Here is a 22,193-nt window from a genome sequence, read left to right on the forward strand (position 1 = left end):
CATGGGGGAGGGTAATGGGCACAAGAAACTTACTTACATGATATACAGGGCACAGAGTGGAGCACACTGAGTCTGATTGGTTTAGATGCCTTAGAATAGTATCCCCTTGTCTGCCATCATCCAAATTAAATTGCTTTAATCAGATATAGGTCAGGCTATCACAGAGAGGAGAGAGCATATGGGTTCATTGGTTCTAATAGGCTGGTTTGAAGGGGTATTTGGAGTTAAATTGCTCTAATTGCACTCAATGAGCAACTAGGGAATAGAGAGAGATAGAGAGAGAGTGAGAGTGGGTATACTGGTCTAAACATGAATGAATGCCTGTCCAACACACTCGCACGGAAGCTAGCATACTCTCAAGTAATCACAGACAAAAGCATGTATTCACACACACATGCACACACACCCCTTCTCTTGCCAATCAAACATTGCTGTGTTTTGGAGTGTGCTGGAGGGGCAAATAAAGGCGCCGAGATGTTAACAGGCAAAAAGAATGGGCAGCCTCGGGGGCCTTCAGCCAGATGGAGGTGGCAGGAGACACAGCAACAAGTGTACAGTGCTACAGCTGACACCACTTGAGACGCCCCGCACACAAAGAGGGGATTTAGCCCGTGAAAACCAGTGCTGCTGTCTGGAACAGGACCCTGCCAACTGACAGAAACCAGGCAGCTAGAGAAAACCCACCCACCCTAATCAGCACTATTCTGAGGGGCTCAAGGCCTCCACAACACCCCACCCACCCTCACAAAGACACCAGCATAGCAAACCACCCATTCTTCCCCCGTTTCTTTTTCCTCTGCCTGCTGCCAGTCATCAAAATCAATGCTTACACTCCAGCAAGGTCGAGAGTGGAATAGATATCTTGAGTGACACCAGGAAATGAAAGGTGGTTTTATTGAACACGGCCCCTCCATTAAGCCTGTACAGCAAGACCTTTCCAGGAAGGTAAACTTCATTTGATCTGGGTAAATAGCATAAGCTTTACAGGGAGATTATGAAACATCAAGTGAGGTAAGCAACACTGGGCCCTCTGTGCTTTCTCTCCTTATCGCGTTGGGATGTCGATCGACGAGCTGCCGCGCAAATGTCCTTTACTATGGAGTCAACAGGAACAGCATATATGGCTGTTGAAGGAATTGAACCTGTGGCCATTTGGCACCTAAATAGACTTTTCAAATTGTGCGGTATCTGTGAGAGAAAGGAGAGAAAGATGACACAGCAGTGAATGCTCGCCTCTGTCATTTGATATAAGCAAAAGGCTGTCGCAGTGACAAACTATGAGAAGAGGAGGGGGGGTTGACCTCAGTGTGTTACTGTGCGTGTTACAAGTTACAACATAGCTGTATTCTCATTACCCTTAGGGTTTAATTACAGTCTCCATATCTTTTTCGACACGGTCAAGTCACTGTCACGGTCGGCCTCAGAGATCGCCGCGGCCAGGAAGGACAAGCATCAGTCACAGGATTGGCGTTCGGTAACCAAGCACCCCAGGGCGCACAGAATATCAACACAAGCTAAATGAAGATGCCAACCTCATGGCCCATTAATACAGCACTTGATACTCACCACTGACAGGTCGCAATGTAAAACCCTTGTATGGCTGATCTGCAAACAATAAACATAGACGTCTCGTATGCTGACTGTGCAGATTTGAGGCAGCGGGGTCAAGCAGCAAAGGTGGCAAGCTCAATCAATGTCTTTCTTTGTTCAGTGTCTTGTCTTCCAGTCTGCTGCATTTGTGCACATACTTGACATTATTCTGGATGCTTTTTTTTTTTTTTATATTATTCGTTTCTCCATCAACAAGATCCTACATTACCAACATAAATATTGACCAGGCCCACATGAATCATCTGTGGTTGCCGTGATTTGTCAGAGCCACAAAAAATACACAGTTTGGCCTATTTTGGTTCTGTTTGCTCCAAGTACGTTGAATTATTCACGGTGTAGCCATAAGGGGAATGGTCGTAGTAATGCAATGCAGGGACCATCCATGGAAAACCCTCATAAATAAACCAGCGTGTGACAAATAAGCTTCACGTCAGTCAGGTGAACCCACTGCCTCGCTGTGTAAGACTATAGCCTATACTGACTACACTGACAAATTGGCTACAAGCTGTTACAAGCGTATGTCTGACTGGAACCAAGTGTGCTACAATTCCATAGCTACAAACAAGGCATTTTGTGCACATTCCTAGAGCAATACCTATGGGTAAAGGATCCTGTTAGTCTATAATAGGATCCTAGTCCCCTTAGAATAAGAGCACCACAACTGTACTTTGCAACTGGAGCTTTGGGCTTCCGAATGTAACAGCATATGCCTCAAGAAGGAATGAAACACTGTCCCATATAATAAAACACCTCACTTTAGGACCGCAATGTGTCTAGACCTATATGCCATAACACTTTATAGCTTAACCTTCTCCCTGACTTTACCACTCCCATTGCTTTAATGCCAGCGCCCTTCAATCTGTCCCTCTGCTTCTCCATCAGAAGTCGGCCCGTATTGAGTCAGGAGGGCAGCATGCCTGCGTGCTGAGCGCAGCGTCTTATGTACGCTAGTCGGAATCTAATGAAGCCGGTGTCGGTGTCTGATGGCTGGCATCTGCTGGGTGGGCTCATTCCAGCCCAGCACCGCAGGTCCAGAGGGAAACCCTACACTTCTGTAGGGCAGGCAGAGGGGAAACAAGACAGCATCACTAATGGTGATCCTCATCAACTGTGACCCTGCCAACCAACGTCACTTTAATCTCTCCGTCTGGGATCAGCACAATGGCAGTAGGCTCACGAGTCCATCGCAGACTCGCAATGGAGATTAGTGATACCATGGAGTGAGAGGGTGATTATGCATAGATGGATGGATATGTGGATGTATGGATCTATGGATGAATGGAAGAGTGGATGGATGGATGGGTGGTTGGGTGGCTGAAAGAATGAAAGGAAGGATAGATGGATGGATGGAAGACAGATGGATTAGTGTATGGATAGTTGGATGGACAGATGGATGTCATGGCCTCCCTGTGCATGCTGCTCAATTCAACATCTGTATGAGTTCCTCAGATAGCTATAAGCCAAGGCAGATTGACTCAAAGGATGATCTCATCCATTGACAGCAGATTTGTTCTTCCAGTTCATTTAAGATGCTTTCATAATCTTGTCACCTTTTAGCTGGCAATTTTGCAATATGCATCTTTGCACAAATGTAATCATGTCCTGGAAATATACCTATAAAACAAAACGATTTGGAGATTGTATACAAAAATATGCCTTGTCTTTACTGTATAATAAGAATTAAGCTACTGCAACAACATGCTTGTATTCATATTTCATATGTTACTAAGTTTAGCTATGGCTGGTAGTAAAGTAAGTTCACCTAAATATGTCAGCAGTCAGCACTCGTGCAGCACCAGATCTGTGGGTAGCTGAGGGAACACTCCTGGTGAAGAGGCAGAGAACTCAGTAGAAGCTAATGCTGTTGAAACACGGCATTTAAGAGGCCAGGACACTCTGACAACCTCTCCTCACACGCTTTGGCTGCTTTAGTGTTTTTTTACACTTCAATACCAGAATGACTGAGTTCCTGCCTTGGTGGGCGTCTATATTTGATGACATCATACAGAGCAAATTAGCCTCTTGTCCGCAGTGACGTCCAAGGCGATCATAATGGGGTGAGACATCGCTTATTGCTTGGCCTTGTGCATGCCTAGACCTTGGATTTCTAGCCACTTTTTGCATCCCTTGACATTTTCAAGCTAAATGAGCCATGGGTGTGTTTTAGGGGATGGGCAGGAAAGAAGGTGAAATTTCCTGTGATTCTGAGCAAGCTGCCATACAAAGTGATGCTGGTCTCAAAGCCCTGTATTCTCCCCACCCCTAAGCCACTGGAAAGCCCTTAACATAGAATACAGCCTTGCTGTCGATAAGCAGTTATGGAAGCCAACACAGGGCATTGTGCCTGGCCATGAACAGCGCAATAGGCTGCCGACAGGTTTCTCATAAATGCAAGTCAAGCGTTGCCATGACAGGAAGCGTTTTGTCTCAATCAGCAGGTTGCTCAGATGAATTCTGGGAGTTGAGCCTTGCACGCATAGCATTCCCAGTTCCCAGACCTCCCTCCCCCCTACTCGGTGACCCGCCACTCCAGAAACAAAACCCTGGGAATGTGAACTATGCGGGGCTGCGGCTCGGGGACACCTGTTCAGACACTCACGCAGGGCAAACACTAACACTGGGCCTTGTCTGGGCCGCTGCATCCGACCCCACCCTGACCTTGGCTCCCTCCACATACAGACTCAAGCCCTGCACACACACCAAACAGCCATGTTAACATCTGTATGCATACAGGGTCACATGGTTACACATGTTTATATGGTACACACATGCCAGTCCAGCCCAGCCAAGACAAAGTCCAGGTGACAACTCTTTTCTGCTCTCCTTTCATTAAGAGAGTCTTATTATTAAGAGTCTGTGAAAGCCCACTTGTCATGTAAAGTGAGAGTATTTTGCAGGCGTGATAATGAAGCCATCACACCCTCACCATGGTGCTAAGGCTGTTGACCTAACACTGGTACAAGCCAAAGTAATGAACTAGACTAATTCACTTATAATCAAAATCCCCCGAGAGAGACTCCCTGCCCATTTGGAATGCAGAATGAAGGCCTCCCACCTTTTTCTAGTCGAGATGTAAAAGAAGAACTAGGCTATTCCCACTGAGAGCGAAGGAGCTGGCCAAAACTGCTGAGAACCCATTGAGGTTTCGCCAGAGTCGACAAAGGGCATTGTGCCTGCTCTCCAGAGATTCCCCTCCTTGACATTCAAATATAGGCGAAAGAAGGTCATCCTCTCTCTCTGTCTGTGTCTCTTTCTCACAAGCAGAGCACCAGAACAGTGCAGAAAGAGACCAAGGAGCCCCAGGGAAACATAGCTAATGACAGTGTAACAAGCAAGCAGTCACGCTCCAAATTTATAAGGCCACCTTCAACATTAGCCAACAGATTCAAACAAATCTGGAACGAGCAGTGAGACAACAATATATTGTACAGCTATCAGTGAAATGTAGTTTTGCAGTGTCCTGGGCTGGCTGACTAGTCCGATCTGCAACAGAGCAATGGTGAAATTGCTGGAGATTCTCCTCTGACACCATACTTGCGCAAACAATCTCCCAACTGAGTGACCCTTTGGCCCAGTGCCCATCATACACTGCAGTTCATCTGCTAAATGATGTCGAAGTACACCCGCATTCAGTAAGTATGCAGTCTGTGATTTTCAAGGGAAACAAATGAGTCTGTGAAAAGCAAAGTAATGGCATTTTCAAGCAATTAACTACTATTGACATTTTGATGCTGAATTTTAGAACTTTAACTTTTAATGGCTGTCAAGTGGGTTGTTAAGCGTGGAACGACAAACACATTAAGGATTACAGCTTTACACATGTTCTTAACCACATCCTGAGACAGAGGGCTCCTTTATATCAGGCCTTATCTCGCAATAAGAGATCTGGAGGAAGTAAAATACATAACATTCTGTATCATTACAATATATACACACACAAGGTAATAAGTGAGCAAAAAAATGAAGCTGGGATAGGTTGGGATCTAACAGAAGCCGGTCAAGTGCTGGGTGTCCCAGTGAGCTGCCAGCTTGCCTGCTTGAAGGCTTGGCTCCGTCAGCCAGTGACAAGCTCCGTGTCACCACACTTGACTTTGCAGGGCACAAGGGCTCTGTATTCCCTCTGGCTATGCAAGATGGCACAATGTAGTTCCTGGACAGCAGTTCAATGTATGACAATAAGGAGCTTGGTTGGCTTCAACATGTCTTACAGGAGTTACTATGAAGTTTTGGAATCATTCCTGGATTATTCTGGTAGAAGCCTCAGGACGAGCATGTTCTACCAGCACATGGTGGTTATCCAGGTAAAATGGGAAGAGATGCAGCAGTGGCTGCCAGCAGCAACTTTGCTTTGTGGGTGTGTGTGTGTGTGTTTTGTGGAAGTTCAGGTTGTTCCACAAGGAAATTCTTTCATTATGGTATGTAGATGTGGTGGCCTAAACTTACAGGTACTTCGTTATTATTTGATTTTCAAGTCTATACTTCTAGGTTATTAGAGGTCGTCGTTTCACTGTCGCCTCTACACTATTACTATTATAACTTAATGAAATCAAAAAGCATCCTCGACATTACATTGTAGCCTCGCAGTTACGGTGCAGCCACTTTCCCACGCAAGGCTGAATGCAAGAGCTACGTCAAGTAAGGCAGAATCAGCCGGGAGAAGACCGGAAGTGATGCGGATTCGCATTCAAAATAAAAGCGTTATAGTTGTCACTTTAAACAATAAAAAGAAGAACGAAGCACTGGGGTTCACATAACAAATATAGACTACCACGGAAAATGCAATGCCATAGGGGATAAAGAAAATACTCTTAAGTTCGTTAAAGTCACTATAAACTCTCTATTGAGTGGCACAGACACCAGTTTCCATAAGAATATTATTGGAATGCAACATGGTGCATGGTATTTCCCGACGAAAGTGTCCCTCATGGACGGGTTAATGGTGGCAGTAAGGCTTGGGGCTACTCTTGATTAAGATAGCCTACATTTTATAACCCAAAAAAAGTTCCAACATATTCTCGTCAATACAGGTTTTATGTTGAAAATTCACACCGGAAATTTTATTTTTGATTCTCGCTAGCTTTCCAATGGTAAAGATAAGTTAGTAGATACAATGTGTTGATACTACTCACTATCGCTTCGGAGCTCGGTGCTGAATCGCCTCTTGTTGGTCACAATTTACTCCAAAGGTCCCTTCGGAAAGAAAACTTTTCAGTTGCTTTATTTTCCACTTCCAGACAGTGATTTCTTGTCTAGTATCTCCGTCAGTTAACTCATCCCCGCTCTCTGGCTATCTGCTGAACACAACCTTTCAAAACGATACGCCTCGTCGGTGCCACACTCCGAGAGATAAAGTTGTCTGCCTAGGCGCTGTACTGGGGTCAGTTTGTGTATGTAGCCACAACGGTCATATTCTGTTATGTGAAGGGACAAAGCTGTTCTGAGATCCGTACCGGAGAGGCCCTCCTCTACACGGGCCGCCCTACCTTTCCTTTCATTGGTCGGTTTTCTGTTAAGGCGTGCACAGTGGTTGAGGTCTATATTTTCATTGGCTACTCACGTTGTCAATCACGCGCTGACGCCTCCGCAGTAGCCCCGCCTCTCCACCAACAAGAAAACCTGACACTTGCACTTGGACAATAACCTTTTTTGGGGTGGAAATTAATATTTGCAAATGTAATATATTGCAATTTATAAAACACACAAATCAACACTGTGATACTTTTTCATAAAGATAGATTAATTACTTTCCGATCCATATGAAGGTAGGCTAATCCATTCCACCATGCACAGACCAATGTCAGTTTAATCTGATTTATTATAACTGCCAGGCCATACAGACAGCACCAAGTCTCAATCAAAACCCACTCATTTGCACATATGCCTGCTACAATATATCAAACATTAGCCGACAATAAGACTTATTCTCCTTTGCCAAACTGTTGTCATCTACAATTTTTTTTATGAAGTTCTTCTTTTTTTTTATTTTTATTAATTGCCTCACTTATGAGCAGTCAGGTAATGCATGTAATTGAAGTAGTACTGTATCGGACAGGTGAATTTTGTTGCTTTGGCAGATCTGTCACAGAAAAGTGGTTCGACACCGCCCCCTACAGGTCATGTTACAGTAAGAAAGCAACAAGTAGTAGGCGAGGCCCAAAACCATTGCTTCACACAGGAATCAGTTAATCCTGCGTCATGGTTCTTATACAAAATGTGTCTTAAAATAGTGATCCTCCTGACCACTGACCCTGAATCTGTTCTGAGAAGGCAGATCTCCCACTGAATACAGTCTTGTCATCGAACAAATAACTGGAAGCACAAATGCAGAGGTCATATTAGGCTACATATATTTTGGGAGTAATCGTGTGTGTGTGTGTGTGTGTGTGTGTGTGTGTGTGTGTGTGTGTGTCCAACCTGCTTGTTCCAGAAATGTACTAACAATAGAAGCAGCCCCATTAGTGCCCCCTTGTCCCCACATTAAAGTGCATTGTGTGCCAAAACGCTGAACTGCAGCTTCTTTTGTCCGCAGCCTGGGATATGATCTGGGATTTATTGTATGGGAACAATGGGAGCCACCAGCCCTGTCCTGACAGACACTCTCTCTGAAGCATCAGTATGATCTGGTCAAGGCAACAAATGAGGAGAGACTGCTTTGCATGTAGTAGCCTATCTTTTTCATTTCTAAGGCCTAAGTGTAACCTAAAAAAAAACACTATAATATTCCTAGAATATTTCCATAGTCCTTAGTAGTCCATAGAAATAATCAATAGATAAATATTATAGTGTGTCTGTGGTACTCAGTAATGAGTTTATAGTGGCCTTATTTATTTTTATTTTTTTAATCTCTTACTATATTACTATAATATTACTATAATATGTCTATAAGGACTTATAGTTTGTTGTCATATTTGTATAGTAACACTTATCATAGAATTAGTGTTGTTCCTATTCTATTCTTCTAAGTTTCAAAGTGGAAGAGTTCTCTTACCTATGAACATTTGGCTGCATTGCTGTAATTTATGTACAATTTCATAATGCAAATTGTACCCTTAATACAAAGAACTAATCCTATAATACATTTATTACTAATTTACTAATATATAGGAATATTTTAGGGATTTTTCTTTAGGGTGCATCTATGGAAAAACGTTGCCTGCGATTTCAAAGTATAACCACTAGATGTCAGGAGAGAACAAGTCATAGCCTATGCTTGACGGACCTAGTTATAAAACCTATCGGTTGTTTATAACGCGTGAGCGTAAAACCAATGCTTGTTTCACTTGTTTTTAAAGTAAAAACATATAACAGTATGCATGGAAAAATAATAGCGTATCCCCCTACAACAGTAGGCTATAAGTGCATAGGTAATATTTATGAGTTGACTACTTGACTCCAGCCAGCAGCCAGTGTGTGTCCCGGATGTTGCCGTCGGAAGAGGGAGGTGGAGAATGGGGGGGTGTTGCAGGCAAGGTTGCCAGTTTTGGCAAATACCCACCTTTTTCAATCGCAGTTCTGGGATGTTTGGCTCTACGAAATACACAATCTCATAGAATCGCTCTCGCCAAAATCATAATCCGTAAAATCCATAAAGTTTTTGTTTCTCTAATGCTTCCAATTGTGCGTTACACATTCAACACTGAGAAAATTTGATAATGGATTTAATAGCACAGCTGAAAATTATTCACGTGTGTATCATATGTGCACCTATACCTAAACCACAACACCTTGTGTAGGTGTTATTATATGATTTCATGACATTTCTCTTCGTTGCCATTGACTTTACCAAGGTTTTCCCATATTGGGGAATGCATCATACCTGGCAACCCTGTACGCAGCTTCAGTGCTACGTTTTTCGGTAGATAGAGACACAGTTGGTGTGTGTGTGAGTGGGAGATGGACTGAGTGAGGGCGCTCTTTCGACTAGCGAAGCCGAAAGCATTGAAATACCCACAAGCTAGGTTGAAATAATTGACGATTTCAGGTTGCTGAATCAACAAGAAAATATATTACCGTTGTCAGTCTTTCACATCCCACTCCAAACACACTAACACGGCATTGATGGTAATGTATGCAAGGAAACAACCGAGACTCGGCGATGGGTAAACATCTCTTCTAACGTTACTTATTCAGATTTTCCTTTTCCTCGTAGCTACGCTTTGACAATCCGCCATTTTTATTGAAACCAAAATAAGTGGCTAGAAACTTGCACGTTCAGCTGTTGCAGTACTTTCGACCATTTCCCAGCGTTGACACTTGAAGCCTTGTATTCACAACCGTTTTCTTTATATTTGCAGGTGCGACCGAAGAGATTCTCAGCCCTATCAGGTACTTGTTAGCTAACGTTAGCTAGCTAACTGGCTAGCAACAAATAAGATTAAAATGGACACTCTAGTTCAGGCTTCTGGAGAGCACAACAGGCCACAGTCAGTGCGGAAAATAAACCGAAAAGTAACGGATTTTCTTTGAAATGTGGACCTGAGAGCTGCAAATATTCGCGTACTCAAACATTGATAGCTAAAGGTAATGTAGAGTGAATATAACCGTCGAAGTCAACGGTTTTGGAATTGATACTGGCGAGTTTTATTGGAGCTCCAAGCTAACGTTAGCTTGCTTGCTAGCCAGTCCGATTAGGGCCTGACCGCAATCTGTCATTTTAAGGATATAGCCAAGCTCTCGAAACATCAAAGTATACGAGACATATTTGATAAACCAGTTGATTTAACTATCTCGCAATTTAATTTATTTAGATTTAAAAAGCCAAAATGTTGTTTAGAATTCGTTCGTCTGATCTAAGGTTAACTTAATTCACGTTTCCTAGCTACTAAGATCAGAAATGCTAAATTTGTCAATGTATAATGTTGATGAGCGAATGAGTTATCTAATTTATTATTAGTTTTAGTTTGCATTAGCATAGCATTTATGTCCAGCAACGTTGCAGAAATAACAATTTACAGCGTTAAACCTGCTACCCACAAATCATAACACATTAAGATATGCATGGGGATTAGCCCAGCACATTCATTCCTGTGATATTAAACTTTGATGTATAGGTAATTTGACATTACAAAACTGTAGACAGCCAGACTTGGTGTTTCACTGGAAGAGGATATTGTTTTGGTAGAACAGCTGATCGTGATTAATAGGTGAAATCTTTGTACAGAGATGCTAGAATCTAGTGAGGCGTTTGATTTGTGTCTGCAGACTCTCAAATACTCGTCCAAGAGCCATCCAGGAGGGGACCACCGTCATGAGAAGATGCGAGACTCCTCAGACGTCACTCCTCCCTGCAAAATGCTCAGGAGGTCTGACAGCCCTGAAAACAAACACATCGACAGCACCGGGCACAGTAGAGCGAAGGCTGTCCACACACACCGGGCCAGAGACAGGGATGGAGGTGAGAGACACACTGGTCGCTGAGAATCAAATGTGTTGTACATTAAAAAGAAATCACTAACTTGAATGGCTACAGATAATTGCTGTCAGATAAGTAGGAACACAGAGGAAGTTGTCTCTTCCTAAGAAGTTTACCATCTTTACAATGAAAAGCCTTTACTTCAAATTCACCTGCTCCACACAAAAGTACTGCTTGCTCTGTGCTTATTTATGTTATAAAGGTATGAAGCAATAGGTAGCTTAGCTGTTGTAATTTTGGTGCAAGCAAACATAATCCAAATGCAGTGATCAATATAAGTAGTAAGAAATCAAATTTCCATTGAACCAGGATGCATTTTTGACCAGTTCTGTCTAGCTCAGCTGTTAGTTGCTAATCGGAAATACATTGTGGTTTCCAGAATAATTCAATGTTGTTTTTGTTTTGTTTGTTTGAATTCAACTACTGCGGTGGAATGAACAATAAGAGCCACATACTTGGAAGTTGTCTGTACATTGTCCAATCAGTCAGATATTGAAGGGAAGAATCAGATATGACTGAAAGTCTCAAATTCGGTTGTAGAGTAAGATTCTCAGTGTTATTGTTCTCTCTAAGATAACATAGACGTAAGGAAATAAAAACATCCCAGTATTTGATGCATAGCCAGCTAAGCAATTTCACCCATGCACGCAGCATCAATGTGGTGAATGAGAATGCCTTGTGCTGTACGGCGCTCTATTTTAGCTTTTCTTTTTAAATGAAAACATTGTGTTGAGAAAGCAGCTTGTTCCTAGGATTAAGCAGCATATTTTGTATAAATGTTGTAGCATCACTGTAAAAGATAATAATACATTTATGAAACATATTTTATAGCACCTGCATCGAATTGCAGCAGTCACTGCTCTGTGTGCATCCTATCAACAAAGGCCAGTCAAAACAGTTGTCCTTGAGTTAATGTTTTTGAAAAGTGGATGTTTTTGAATAAATTTGGGGGTGGACATCTGGTAATAGCTTTGTATTAAATGATATCTAGGTAAAAGGTAATAATCTTATCTAAGTCTATAAGGTTTTATGAATATTGTACTTATCTGAGGTGTTAGTATTACTACTCTGTCTATAAGCAATGGAGTACAGAATACTACAGAAAGTACCAAATGACTGAGGGTGTACAAGATTTTCCCTGACTAATAGAGAGGCCAGGTGTTAATGCTGCCAGCGGGGTGAGTTACTGTGGAGATTGAGAGTTGATGAACACATAACCTTGAGGAATGAGCATAAGGTTGTTGGAACCTGTTCAGAATCCCTAATTAGTGAAAAACATTATCAGAAGTCTTTCAGGAGCTTACAGATTTTGAGATACAAAATGGATTTGTATCTCAAAATCTGTGGATATTTTTGGATATTTCAGATTTCACTGGTGTCTAAGAGAAGCCATGTAACGGCAGTTTTGGTGCTTTTCTTTTTCTTTGTTGAATTGAGTTCAGTGTGTTATGTTATGTTTAGGTTGTTTCATGATGCTTTGGTCCTGAAACCTACTACAACCACATTGTATTCCTTGAAAAAATATAAATGTATGAATAAGAAAGTAAGCACTCTTTATTTGTTATTACAAAAGCATATTTTTTGCAGACATAGTGATTCATACTTTAGATGGTCGGAAAAAACACTTAGTGGGACATCGAAGAGTTGAATAGCAGGGCAAACCATGGGTATAGTGGCCATATTAACACAATTCTTGCTAAATGCAGTGTTTCTCATTGATAGGGTTCGGTATTGCTAGGTTATTATAGATACTGATGCTATTATCAGTACTGTTTATTGATACTCCACTGATGTAATGGAGTGTGACTGTAAGGTTGTGATCCTGTGTAATGCCTGTCTACCCATCACTAGTTATTGCTACCTTTGATACATTTGATACATTTGTGGTTTCAGATGGTTTCCGTATCAACTTCATACCAAGCAGATATGAGGATGTTTGTTAATGTGTCCCTGGAAAGGGGTCGAAATTGGGGTTTGGGTTCATGGTCATCTCCCTACAGTTGAAGAAATTTAACAACCTGAATTGGGTTTTATACACAACTAGTTCTCTCTGGTTGTCATGTCAGTACAGGACAATAGATAGAGAGTTTAATTCCAAAATGAGATGGCCCCTATTGAAAATGTGACTCTCACTCTTACAAAATGATGCTGGCATCAATTTTTAATTTACTATGGATTATTATTATTAGCTTATTTAAGACTGTTGCTTACAAAAAGTAACACATTTCATGGTATAATCAGTTGTATTTGTAAATATTGAGGTATATCAGGTAACATTTTTTCCCAAAAGGGATAGGCTTCTAGTGTTTTAGAATGAAACTGTTTACAGGTTGTTAAAGGGATTGGCAGTGTAATACAACTAGCTAACACACGCTGTGCTGTACTGCAGCTTGACTAGTATATATGAACAAAAATTAAGAGCGATTTTTAGAATCTGCTGCTGGGCAAGGAATCACCTCACTATTTCATGTATTTACTCAAGTTCTCACTGTTAGACTCCATTATTTTGATAAGATGTTGTAACCTTGACTCGACGAGGATGTTTTTAATGCAGGATTTTGAGGAATCGCATCTAGCAGAAATTTTGCTGAAATTCTATGCTACTTCAAGTTAACCTCATGCTGGAGTTGCAAGTGTTTCATAAGATTGTTGCTATTGCCCCCTTGCATGCAACATCTTTTAACATAAATTGCAGCTAGCTGTATGTCTGTCTGATTTAGTGAAGTTGACCTACACTTTCGAACGCTTTAACCTCTTGCCATGATTGAAATGCACAGAACGTAATCGGACAATTTCAATGTCATTGCTAGGCGCCTGCTAGAAAGTGTCATTACGCTGGGCTATAAAAGAAATGAGAAGTTATGTGTGAACGAATTAAAATCTTTTAGATGGTTAAGAACCGATAACAGTACCGTTTGTCCAGGAGCTTATCTGTGTTTAGGTTCTGACCAATCAGGAACCAGTACCCAATTCAGCAGCGCTTCTCGATACCCAACCCAACTCACAGACAAATTAATATGTGGCGGCACACCACAAGATCAGACTGGCCCCAAAAAATAGATTTCCCAGACTGATGCAATGATGTATTATTGTTTTTGTGTTGCGTGTACAGGCTTTTTCGCTGCTTGTTTTTTGGGTACCTTGGCTGCTCCGGCCTGCTGCCACCACAAATAACCTAAAAACCTGTGAGAATCACAAAGATGTTTGCTCTCGCTCATTCATTAACAAACTCTGATAAAGATTGACAGATTAATCACAGCATGCCATCAGTTCCTCACCTCAGATCTTGAAAATAAATTGAAGGACATTTAAGGAGCACAATTGGAGACGGGACATGAGAAACCATGAAAAGACTGTAGTCAAGTCTCTGTTGTCTATTTCATGCACACTGGCTCCAATCTTCAGTGTTGTGGCTTTGGTCAAACTCAATACAATCATCACCTGTTTAAAAAAAAAAAAAAAAAATGAATCAATGCTTAGAGAGCTCTTCTAACCAATTGATTAACCTTAATGTATTTTATAAAATGGATGGTAGGTAATTGTAAACAAAGATCAATGTTTCATTTTTAACTGACTTTTTGTACTGAATACTGATTTCGGGGCAAATGACATGTAGCAGGTTAAATTTGGATAGTTAAACCACATTATGTGCAAGTGAAATTAGAAGTCAAAGTCGTCTTTTTCATTAGAAATCTTCCTCTGTAGCGTCATCAGTCAAAGATTGTGACTAGCTGTCAGTATTGAGGGAAAGAATTGTTTCCTTTGTTGAATTTTTTTCAGCAAAACATCTACATCCTTAGTGTTAGTTGAATCTCATTCAGTTGACAACTACTTTAAAAACTGTCATCACTGCAGAGTATTTGGAAGGTTTTGTTGCACAGTGGTCCTTTCTCAAAGTGATGTGAAGGTAGTGTTGAATGCCCATTTACTTCCAAAAAAGAAGTCTATGGATTCATGACCTATCTGATAGTCCCGACTTAATGTTCATGATCCAAAGTTGTCTGTTATTTGAATATGTGGAAAAGAAAAAGTTGAGGCTTCTTTCTGTGCAACTACATTGTTACAACGTGGTGTTCAACTACTGTTAATGTAGCCCGAATCTGCAATCCAGTAATACTCAGCTCAAGTCTGAAAGTAGTGCAGGCTTGCAAAACCTTCCTCTTATTTTTTCTCCTACCGGCCTTTGCAGCTTGTCCCTTACTACAACTTATACTACATAGATTAACACCAATGTCAAGAAAAATTGAGATTGATATATTGAAATTTGACTTAAAATGAATATCCCTAAATGCCAGGAGTCAAGCATAGCATTATTTTAGATCGGCATATAATAATAAGAGTAAAAGGGATCAGATGGGAGAGAGGCTATAGTTTTGGTAGCAGGGACTGGCACCGCCCCTTCTGGCTTCAAAATAGTTATGTTTACGTCTGTTAGCGGTTTTTGTTTACACAGTTCTGAAACGGTGAAGCAAGTTGGAAAGATGGGTCAGGCTGATGGAGACTAAACTCACTAATGTTTTGGTGTTGGCTAAGAATTGGAGTACCCACATGGCCATTGCCGGCTGTAGTAGAGTTTGACTCTTTCAATATTGCGTCTAATTGGTTGTATTTACTGTGGAAGGGTCTGTAAGCACATCTTGAACCTGTTTTCTTTTTAGCACTCAAAAAATCATTCCAAGGCACATGGCACACTGAGGCAGAGTTGGTCTTTCTGAACTAGGTCTTTTCTCTCCCTGACTAAAGCTCATGTATCAGGCATGTAGTCAGTAGCTTCGCTTATGAATGAACTACGTGTTGTTTCTCTGACAAGCACTGCTAAAGCTGAATACAACAATACTGACTGCAATTGGCTGCGGAAAGCGCAACAATAACATGGATTTCTCCAGTGGTATTGATTTTTTTCCTAAAAGTGGAGTATTGAAACTTGGCATTGAGCATTTTTGTACTCTGTTGTATTGATATAATTTGGTTGGTTGCAAAAAAGCACTGAATTTCAGTACAAAGTCCTATTTTTTATTATAGCAAGAAAATTGTTAAACTATATTTGAGTAACCAGCATTATATTTCTGCGCCAGTGTGTTTTTGCAACAAGTGCTTACAGGGCAATACCACAATTTCAAATGCTGCTGCAGTCTTCATTTTGTACTGACCGAGACAGACCAAATGCATTCACTCCAACATTTTGTGAGCCAAGTACACTGAGTTGTTATACTAAAACTCATATATGGGAATGCCACAGTTTTGACAAAAGAGATTTATGTTTTCTCTCTTTGACACAACTAATTAAAAAAAAAAAATGGAGGAGCCAAACGAGACACGAAGCAGGGATAATGAACAATTTCAGAACGTCACTAACCAGTGCAGGCAATGCCACGCCTCCTTAGTGTGTGCACACTGAGGAAACTGAGCTACTACCTGGGCAGCCATGCCTGTTGTGCCCAGAGAAAATCTGGCAAGTCAGGAAGAAATGTGTATTTCTTACTTATTTTGAACTCAAGTACATGTTTTATGCTCTATAGCACCATATTAATGTCATGTTGTTGTTTGTTAATCTTAGAAACTAGTAGCACACTGGTGGTGTTTTGCGAATCCAGTAGATGTTGGCTAACATAGCAAATCACCAGCTTAGCATTAATTTACAGGTGACAAGTGCCCAGTATATAATATATCATAGGCCACGTTAAACCCTGTGGTTATGATGTAGGAGTTATTTATTTTGCATTTTGTTATTTCTTGTTGGTTACAGTTTCCTCATATAGGGCTACCACCTGGGTTTAACCTCACCACTGAGAAATTATCACCTGAATACTGTCAGTTAATAGTCATTACTTGCCCAGACTTTTTTTTGCAGGGTATATCGCATGCCTGCTGCGGTCTTGTCATTGATCTGATGACAGTGTAAATGAACATCATGTTTCTAGGTCACTGAGTTTACCATGGCATCTTTTTCAAATGTGATAACATTTTTTTTTGTGAGTTTGAAAGATTCTTAGATAGTTCAGTCTAGATTTCTCAACATAAACAAGTCTTGTATAAAACTATAATGTAGAGAGATAAGTCTCTTATCTGTTATGTCATCAAAAGTAAGTTTTACGATCAGGAAAAATGTTCTGAGGTGAAACCTGTTAGAGGTTGTCAGTTGTAGTATTGGAACATTGGTGTTCATTGCAACTCTGATCACTGACTAAATGTTTTTATCTGTAAAACTTCATGGAGGTAGCAAAAATGGGACAAGACATCATTCATTTTAGTTTACACTTACATTATCACAGCACAAGTAGAATAAAGTCAATGCATGTAACACCATCTCAATGTAATGTGACAGGATGTTAGCTGACTCCCCTATTTGAAATGAATGAACTTCCATTGGAGAGTAATGAATTCAGTGCATTAAGGGTGCTCCCAGCCTAAAGCGTTAATCACAGTTTGCATAGTGATCCACGGCACTAGCTTTGACAGTTTTGGATTTCCAATTCCGATTACTTCAGTATGTTATACACGACCTACCACTGAATTGCCATCTTGTCGCAGTGTTTTGTGTTGTCTGTGCTGTTCTTGTTTTGGAAATTGTCGTGACCTCAAGTAGGGCTCCAGACTGCAACCAAAATAGTCGCATATGCGACCATTTTTTGAGAGTGTGCGAGTTAAAATTTCATGTGGTCGCATTCGTGCATGATGATCAGTAGACTGTTTTGGTGCCACTCCGGCACGGGTACTGCAGTGTTTCCCACACACACACTTTACTTGGGCGGGCCGCCCAGGTATATTAACGGCCGCCAAAGTATATTTGGCGAGCCATTTTAGCATTTTTTTATTTTTATTTTTATTTTTTTATCCGTCCGAGAGAACGACGCCATCCGCGATCAATTAACTAGTGGACAATCTCACCTCGCTCTACCCCTCCAGGGTTTCCCACACAGAAAACTTTGTGGCGGGCCGCCACAATATCAGCACTGACAGCCACAAATTTTCTTTTTTTTGCACTATTTAATCGTAGAACTGCGTGTAGCGCATTGATTCGCTCAGCCCCTAATTGCTCCACACGATCTCTCTCTCTCGCTCTGTCTCTTGCTCTCTCGCTTGCTCTCTCTGTTGCTCCCCCTCTCTCTCTCTGTTGCTCGGTCTCTGTCTCTCTCTCGCTCACTCGCTCTCTCACCGGACCCGTCTGTTCGCCTCCCACTGCACACGTTTTAGGGATATTTTTTTTCCATGCCAAGAAGGCGGCCGACTGAATTCCCGAAAAGAAGAACTAACAGTTAACGTTACTCGGAATACAGCTGGGTTTCCGAGAGTAGCACGCTGTATAGCCTAGCTGCTAGTCAGTATCCACTGAGTGGACTGATAACGTTAATATTAACTTTTTAACTTTTAACTCTTAACTCTTAAACACTTAATGTTTGCTCCCTCAATCCAGATTAATATTGAAAAATATTTTCAAAGAAGGAAAAGGTCTGGACCAGAGGAGCTGCTGAGCAGTAAAACAGAGTAGATAATAATGTCAAAGGCTAGTAATTTAACGATGTAAAGATACAGGTGAGACTGACAGCACAGAGAGATGTAGCAGGGCAGAGGGGCAGAAAAGTAGATTTCTCTGTAAAAGGGGTCTCATTTCTATTCTTCACCTTGTAGACAAAAGCAAGCAACAAACAGAACAGTGCAGCACTGTTTATATTTTGGAGTTATGTTATCTTTGACACAAAGTAGTTAAGATATATATACAGGTTAGTTATTTGTTTGACAAATGGAACTATTTAAAATGGAGTATATTAGATAAGTTTTCAGCCATCCAGGTAATGAGATCCTTTATTGATATTAGCCTATATATTGACAATATAAGAGAATACAAGAATAAAAAGGCACTCCCCCCCCGTTGCCCACCCGCCTACCACCCCAAATACATTCGAATTCTGTGGGAAACACTGTACTGCATACGAGGGGAATGCTATGCTGTGTGTGTATTGTAGGCAGTGTGGCCCGTCTCTAAACTTGTTACCTGGTCAACACAGTTTAAGCTTGAAACTTTGAAGTTGCACAACGACAGTAAGAAACACAAAACCTGCAGGGACCGATGCATCACCTGAAACACTGAGCCCCTCCCCACTTCTCTTCAGCGGTTAGATGAAGTAATCGCTCAACGGAGGAGCATGAAATGGTGAAATGGTCATCAAGTTAAAAACACTGCCTATAACATAGCGAAAGAGGAACTCCCATTCACAAAATTAAAATCCCAGATCACACTGATGAAGAAGAACGGGTTGAATGTGTGATTATTACCATGCTGTACCAAAAAAAAAAAGGGTGCAACCAAATCATGTGCTGGTGCGACCAACTGAGAAAGTTGGTAGCACCAGTGCTACCAGTGGAAAAGTTAGTCTGGAGCCCTGTCAAGAAAGGTTTTGCATCACTATGCAGTTTTGTCAAGTAAAATGTTGTCAAGTGTGTGCTAGGAATGCAGCAATTAGCCAATGTCATTATTACCCATGCTTTAAAACGCCAGGGTTTTCTATCAGAATTTTAGAAGGTACAGTATCTCTGTGTACGGTTCTATGCTCTTTGAATGCGGCCTTGCGTTCCCAAAAGATTGCAGCTGTCAAAACTTATGAGAGTGAATCACTTTGTTTTTGTGTGGTCATGTGGGGCTACATTAGCTAACAGAGAGTACACAACATCCCAGCCTTACATCCACCAAAAAGTGCCTTAAATCAGCATTGTGGGAGAATTTTAGGATTAGATTTTCCCACCATATTTAAATGTTTTCAATATACAGAACCAGTTCTTCACGGAACCACAAGGAATGTTGTGGAAAAATACAATAACAGATTTTATTCTAAAATGCTCATTTGGTTTTCCCTGTCGTTTATTGTAGTAAAATTAAATTATCGCTTCATAATCGCGATAATAATAATTTCCCCAGCTGCAGGTAGGTTATGGTAGACTTCTCTGTATAATGCTATAGTTTATGAACTGAAGTTTTCTTTTGCAGTGCTTATTTTTCACCATTGGCCTTGCCAAAGACTGGTGTTGATGCTATATGTGTACAGAATGCCATAGACGGCTCCTTACGGCCACAGATGCCCTTTTGCCTGTGACAGTGCCGTTCAGTGCATCCTTCCTCCCACCTGCTGTATGTGAGAATGCCTTGTCACCAGAGGCCTTTCATTTGAGCCTGCCTTCCCCACTGTGTCCTCCCTTACTCGCATACTATTATACTCCTGCAGCCATTGGAAAAAAAAAAATGTTGCAAATCTCAAAGTAACCTGTAGCACTGGCATTTCTAATACCTATGTGTAGTTTGGCAGATCTGAGAATACTGGATGAGCAAATGCAGGTTCAATCTTGCTATCAGTTAACGAGACTTGGCCCATTACCTGTGTTAATGCCTATTATCATGTTTTCACATCAGTGTAATTGTCAAGAAGGCAGCTGAGTATTTGTACAGAGATTCTTAGACCTGTGATTCTTTGATGCGTAGCAACATTTTTTATTACCTTACTCACTGTTGTTACACTCATTGACAAGTTGTGAATTTGTCTTAACATGGTATTCGTCATGGCTTTGCCACAGGTTATCTTGGCCATATTACATATACTATGCCTAGAAATTGAAGAAACAGTCATCAAGGGTCCCAGTTTTGCTTTAGTAAAGAATGAGTAGACCCAACAGCAAGTGTACTGGCAATAAAATTAACTAGGGGTTAAATTGTCCTTGTCATTTGTCTTATATTTGTCTTTAAGTTTTCCTGTGCACATAGGTGTAGATTTATGGACAAATCATCCCACAGAACCCTGGCACTTTTTAACTACAGGAATATTTGTTGCTAATGAACATAAGTCTAATTGAATCAAATATTTCTTATTTTTTATTTACCACCTTGTACCACCTGTTGTATCAGAGACAGCTATGTGTGAAGATGACCTCAGCCTAATGCGTGCCACATAATATTATTTTATTAAGATTGTGACTCAAAACTACTTTCTTGGTTCTCTATTAGGCTTTTTACAGTAATGTCCTTGAATCTGACATGTTATTGCTATTGGCCGAGACTGATGGCTCTGTTTTGTTTTCTCCTTTTGCTCCGTTACAGGGACCAGTTATTCTCCACAAGAAAATTCTCACAACCACAGTTCCCTTCATAGCTCCAACTCACATTCTAACCCCAGCAAGACCTCAGACACAGTAAGTATACAACTCCCGTCTGTTTTGCCACTGCCTTAGCATGGGGGCAGACGGTTGATTGAACATCAGTTTTTCAGTACAATAGCCTTGAATCATTTCTTGGCGGTGGGCTGGTGTACAGTAATTTCACAGCTCTTCTCACATCCAACTATGATGTAAGGTTTAGTAGTGCCCTCTAATTGGGAACTGATGAAAAAATATTCCCACTTCTCTTTGATAGCAATGACCTTAACATAGTTTTTCAGACAGGGCATTGAGTTGTAGAATTTTTACATTAGAAAAACCGCACAGATTAAGGCCTGTTGTATTCATTGGCTGGCCTTATCAAGGATAATCAATTCAGCTGAACATGTTGGCACGTACTGCTTCCCAAAACCTGAAAATCTTTTCATGTTTTCTCAAATTGAGCGTATTTTTCAGTGACATTTCCTTTGCCCACATGCCCTTTTTCACCTAGGTTGAAGGACCATTCAAATGTGATTTTTGCTCATTTATGTTTTCCATTCATTTAATGTTAAATTAGTTATGCCATACCTCTCAAGCTCATTTGCTCCCACTCAGTTTTAAACGGCAAAGAAAAGGACTCAAAAGACTTCTAATTCGGTCAGTAAATGTTATCACTGTAAATGAGAAGCCAACAATTGTGTTTTGCAAATGTGGAACGCTAATAAAAGGGCTATAAACTTTTACATTTTTAAATATGTTCTGTTCACTGTAAGATGGCTGTTTAATATTAATGCGCACATTCGGGAACACATCAAGACTAGACAGGATTGGGTGTCTTACTTCCGGTTTCTCTCTGAGAGAAAAGATACCGGGAGAAATTTCCGCTATTTCCTCTCCAAAATAAATCTTTAAACCAACAGCTAACATTCTCTGGATACGTTAGGGCCGCCTTCTGTCACTCACAACCTAATGTACAAACCAAAGCAAGATGCTTCTGCCAGCTATAGTGCGTTAAATGATACAGAATTTAAAGCTAGGTTTTAAAAGT

General features: G+C 40.9%; 2 protein-coding genes across 5 annotated transcripts in view; one reads left to right on the plus strand and one right to left on the minus strand.

Annotated features, from left to right (window-relative positions):
• Positions 1-6,905, minus strand: part of mpp7a (MAGUK p55 scaffold protein 7a) — a 130,493-nt gene extending 123,588 nt beyond the window's left edge. Inside the window, exon 1 of the mRNA XM_071523462.1 lies at positions 6,741-6,905. The gene's annotated coding sequence lies outside the window, so the exon portion shown is untranslated. The remainder of the gene's footprint in view (positions 1-6,740) is intronic.
• A 2,592-nt stretch (positions 6,906-9,497) lies between these two features.
• waca (WW domain containing adaptor with coiled-coil a) overlaps positions 9,498-22,193 on the plus strand; it is a 32,011-nt gene continuing 19,315 nt past the window's right edge. For all 4 annotated transcript variants that reach the window (XM_071523466.1, XM_071523463.1, XM_071523465.1 and 1 more), the window contains exons 1-4: positions 9,498-9,710; positions 9,906-9,936; positions 10,813-11,005; positions 21,108-21,199. In XM_071523466.1, coding sequence (XP_071379567.1) covers positions 9,670-9,710; positions 9,906-9,936; positions 10,813-11,005; positions 21,108-21,199 — 357 coding nt within the window. In that variant the 5' untranslated portion in view covers positions 9,498-9,669. The remainder of the gene's footprint in view (positions 9,711-9,905; positions 9,937-10,812; positions 11,006-21,107; positions 21,200-22,193) is intronic.

Source organism: Centroberyx affinis, unplaced genomic scaffold (genome assembly GCF_046629955.1).
Source record: "Centroberyx affinis isolate AG114_WGS23_722 - 3 ecotype Tasmania unplaced genomic scaffold, CSIRO-AGI_Caff_v1 ptg001091l_1, whole genome shotgun sequence".
NCBI lineage: Eukaryota > Metazoa > Chordata > Actinopteri > Beryciformes > Berycidae > Centroberyx > Centroberyx affinis.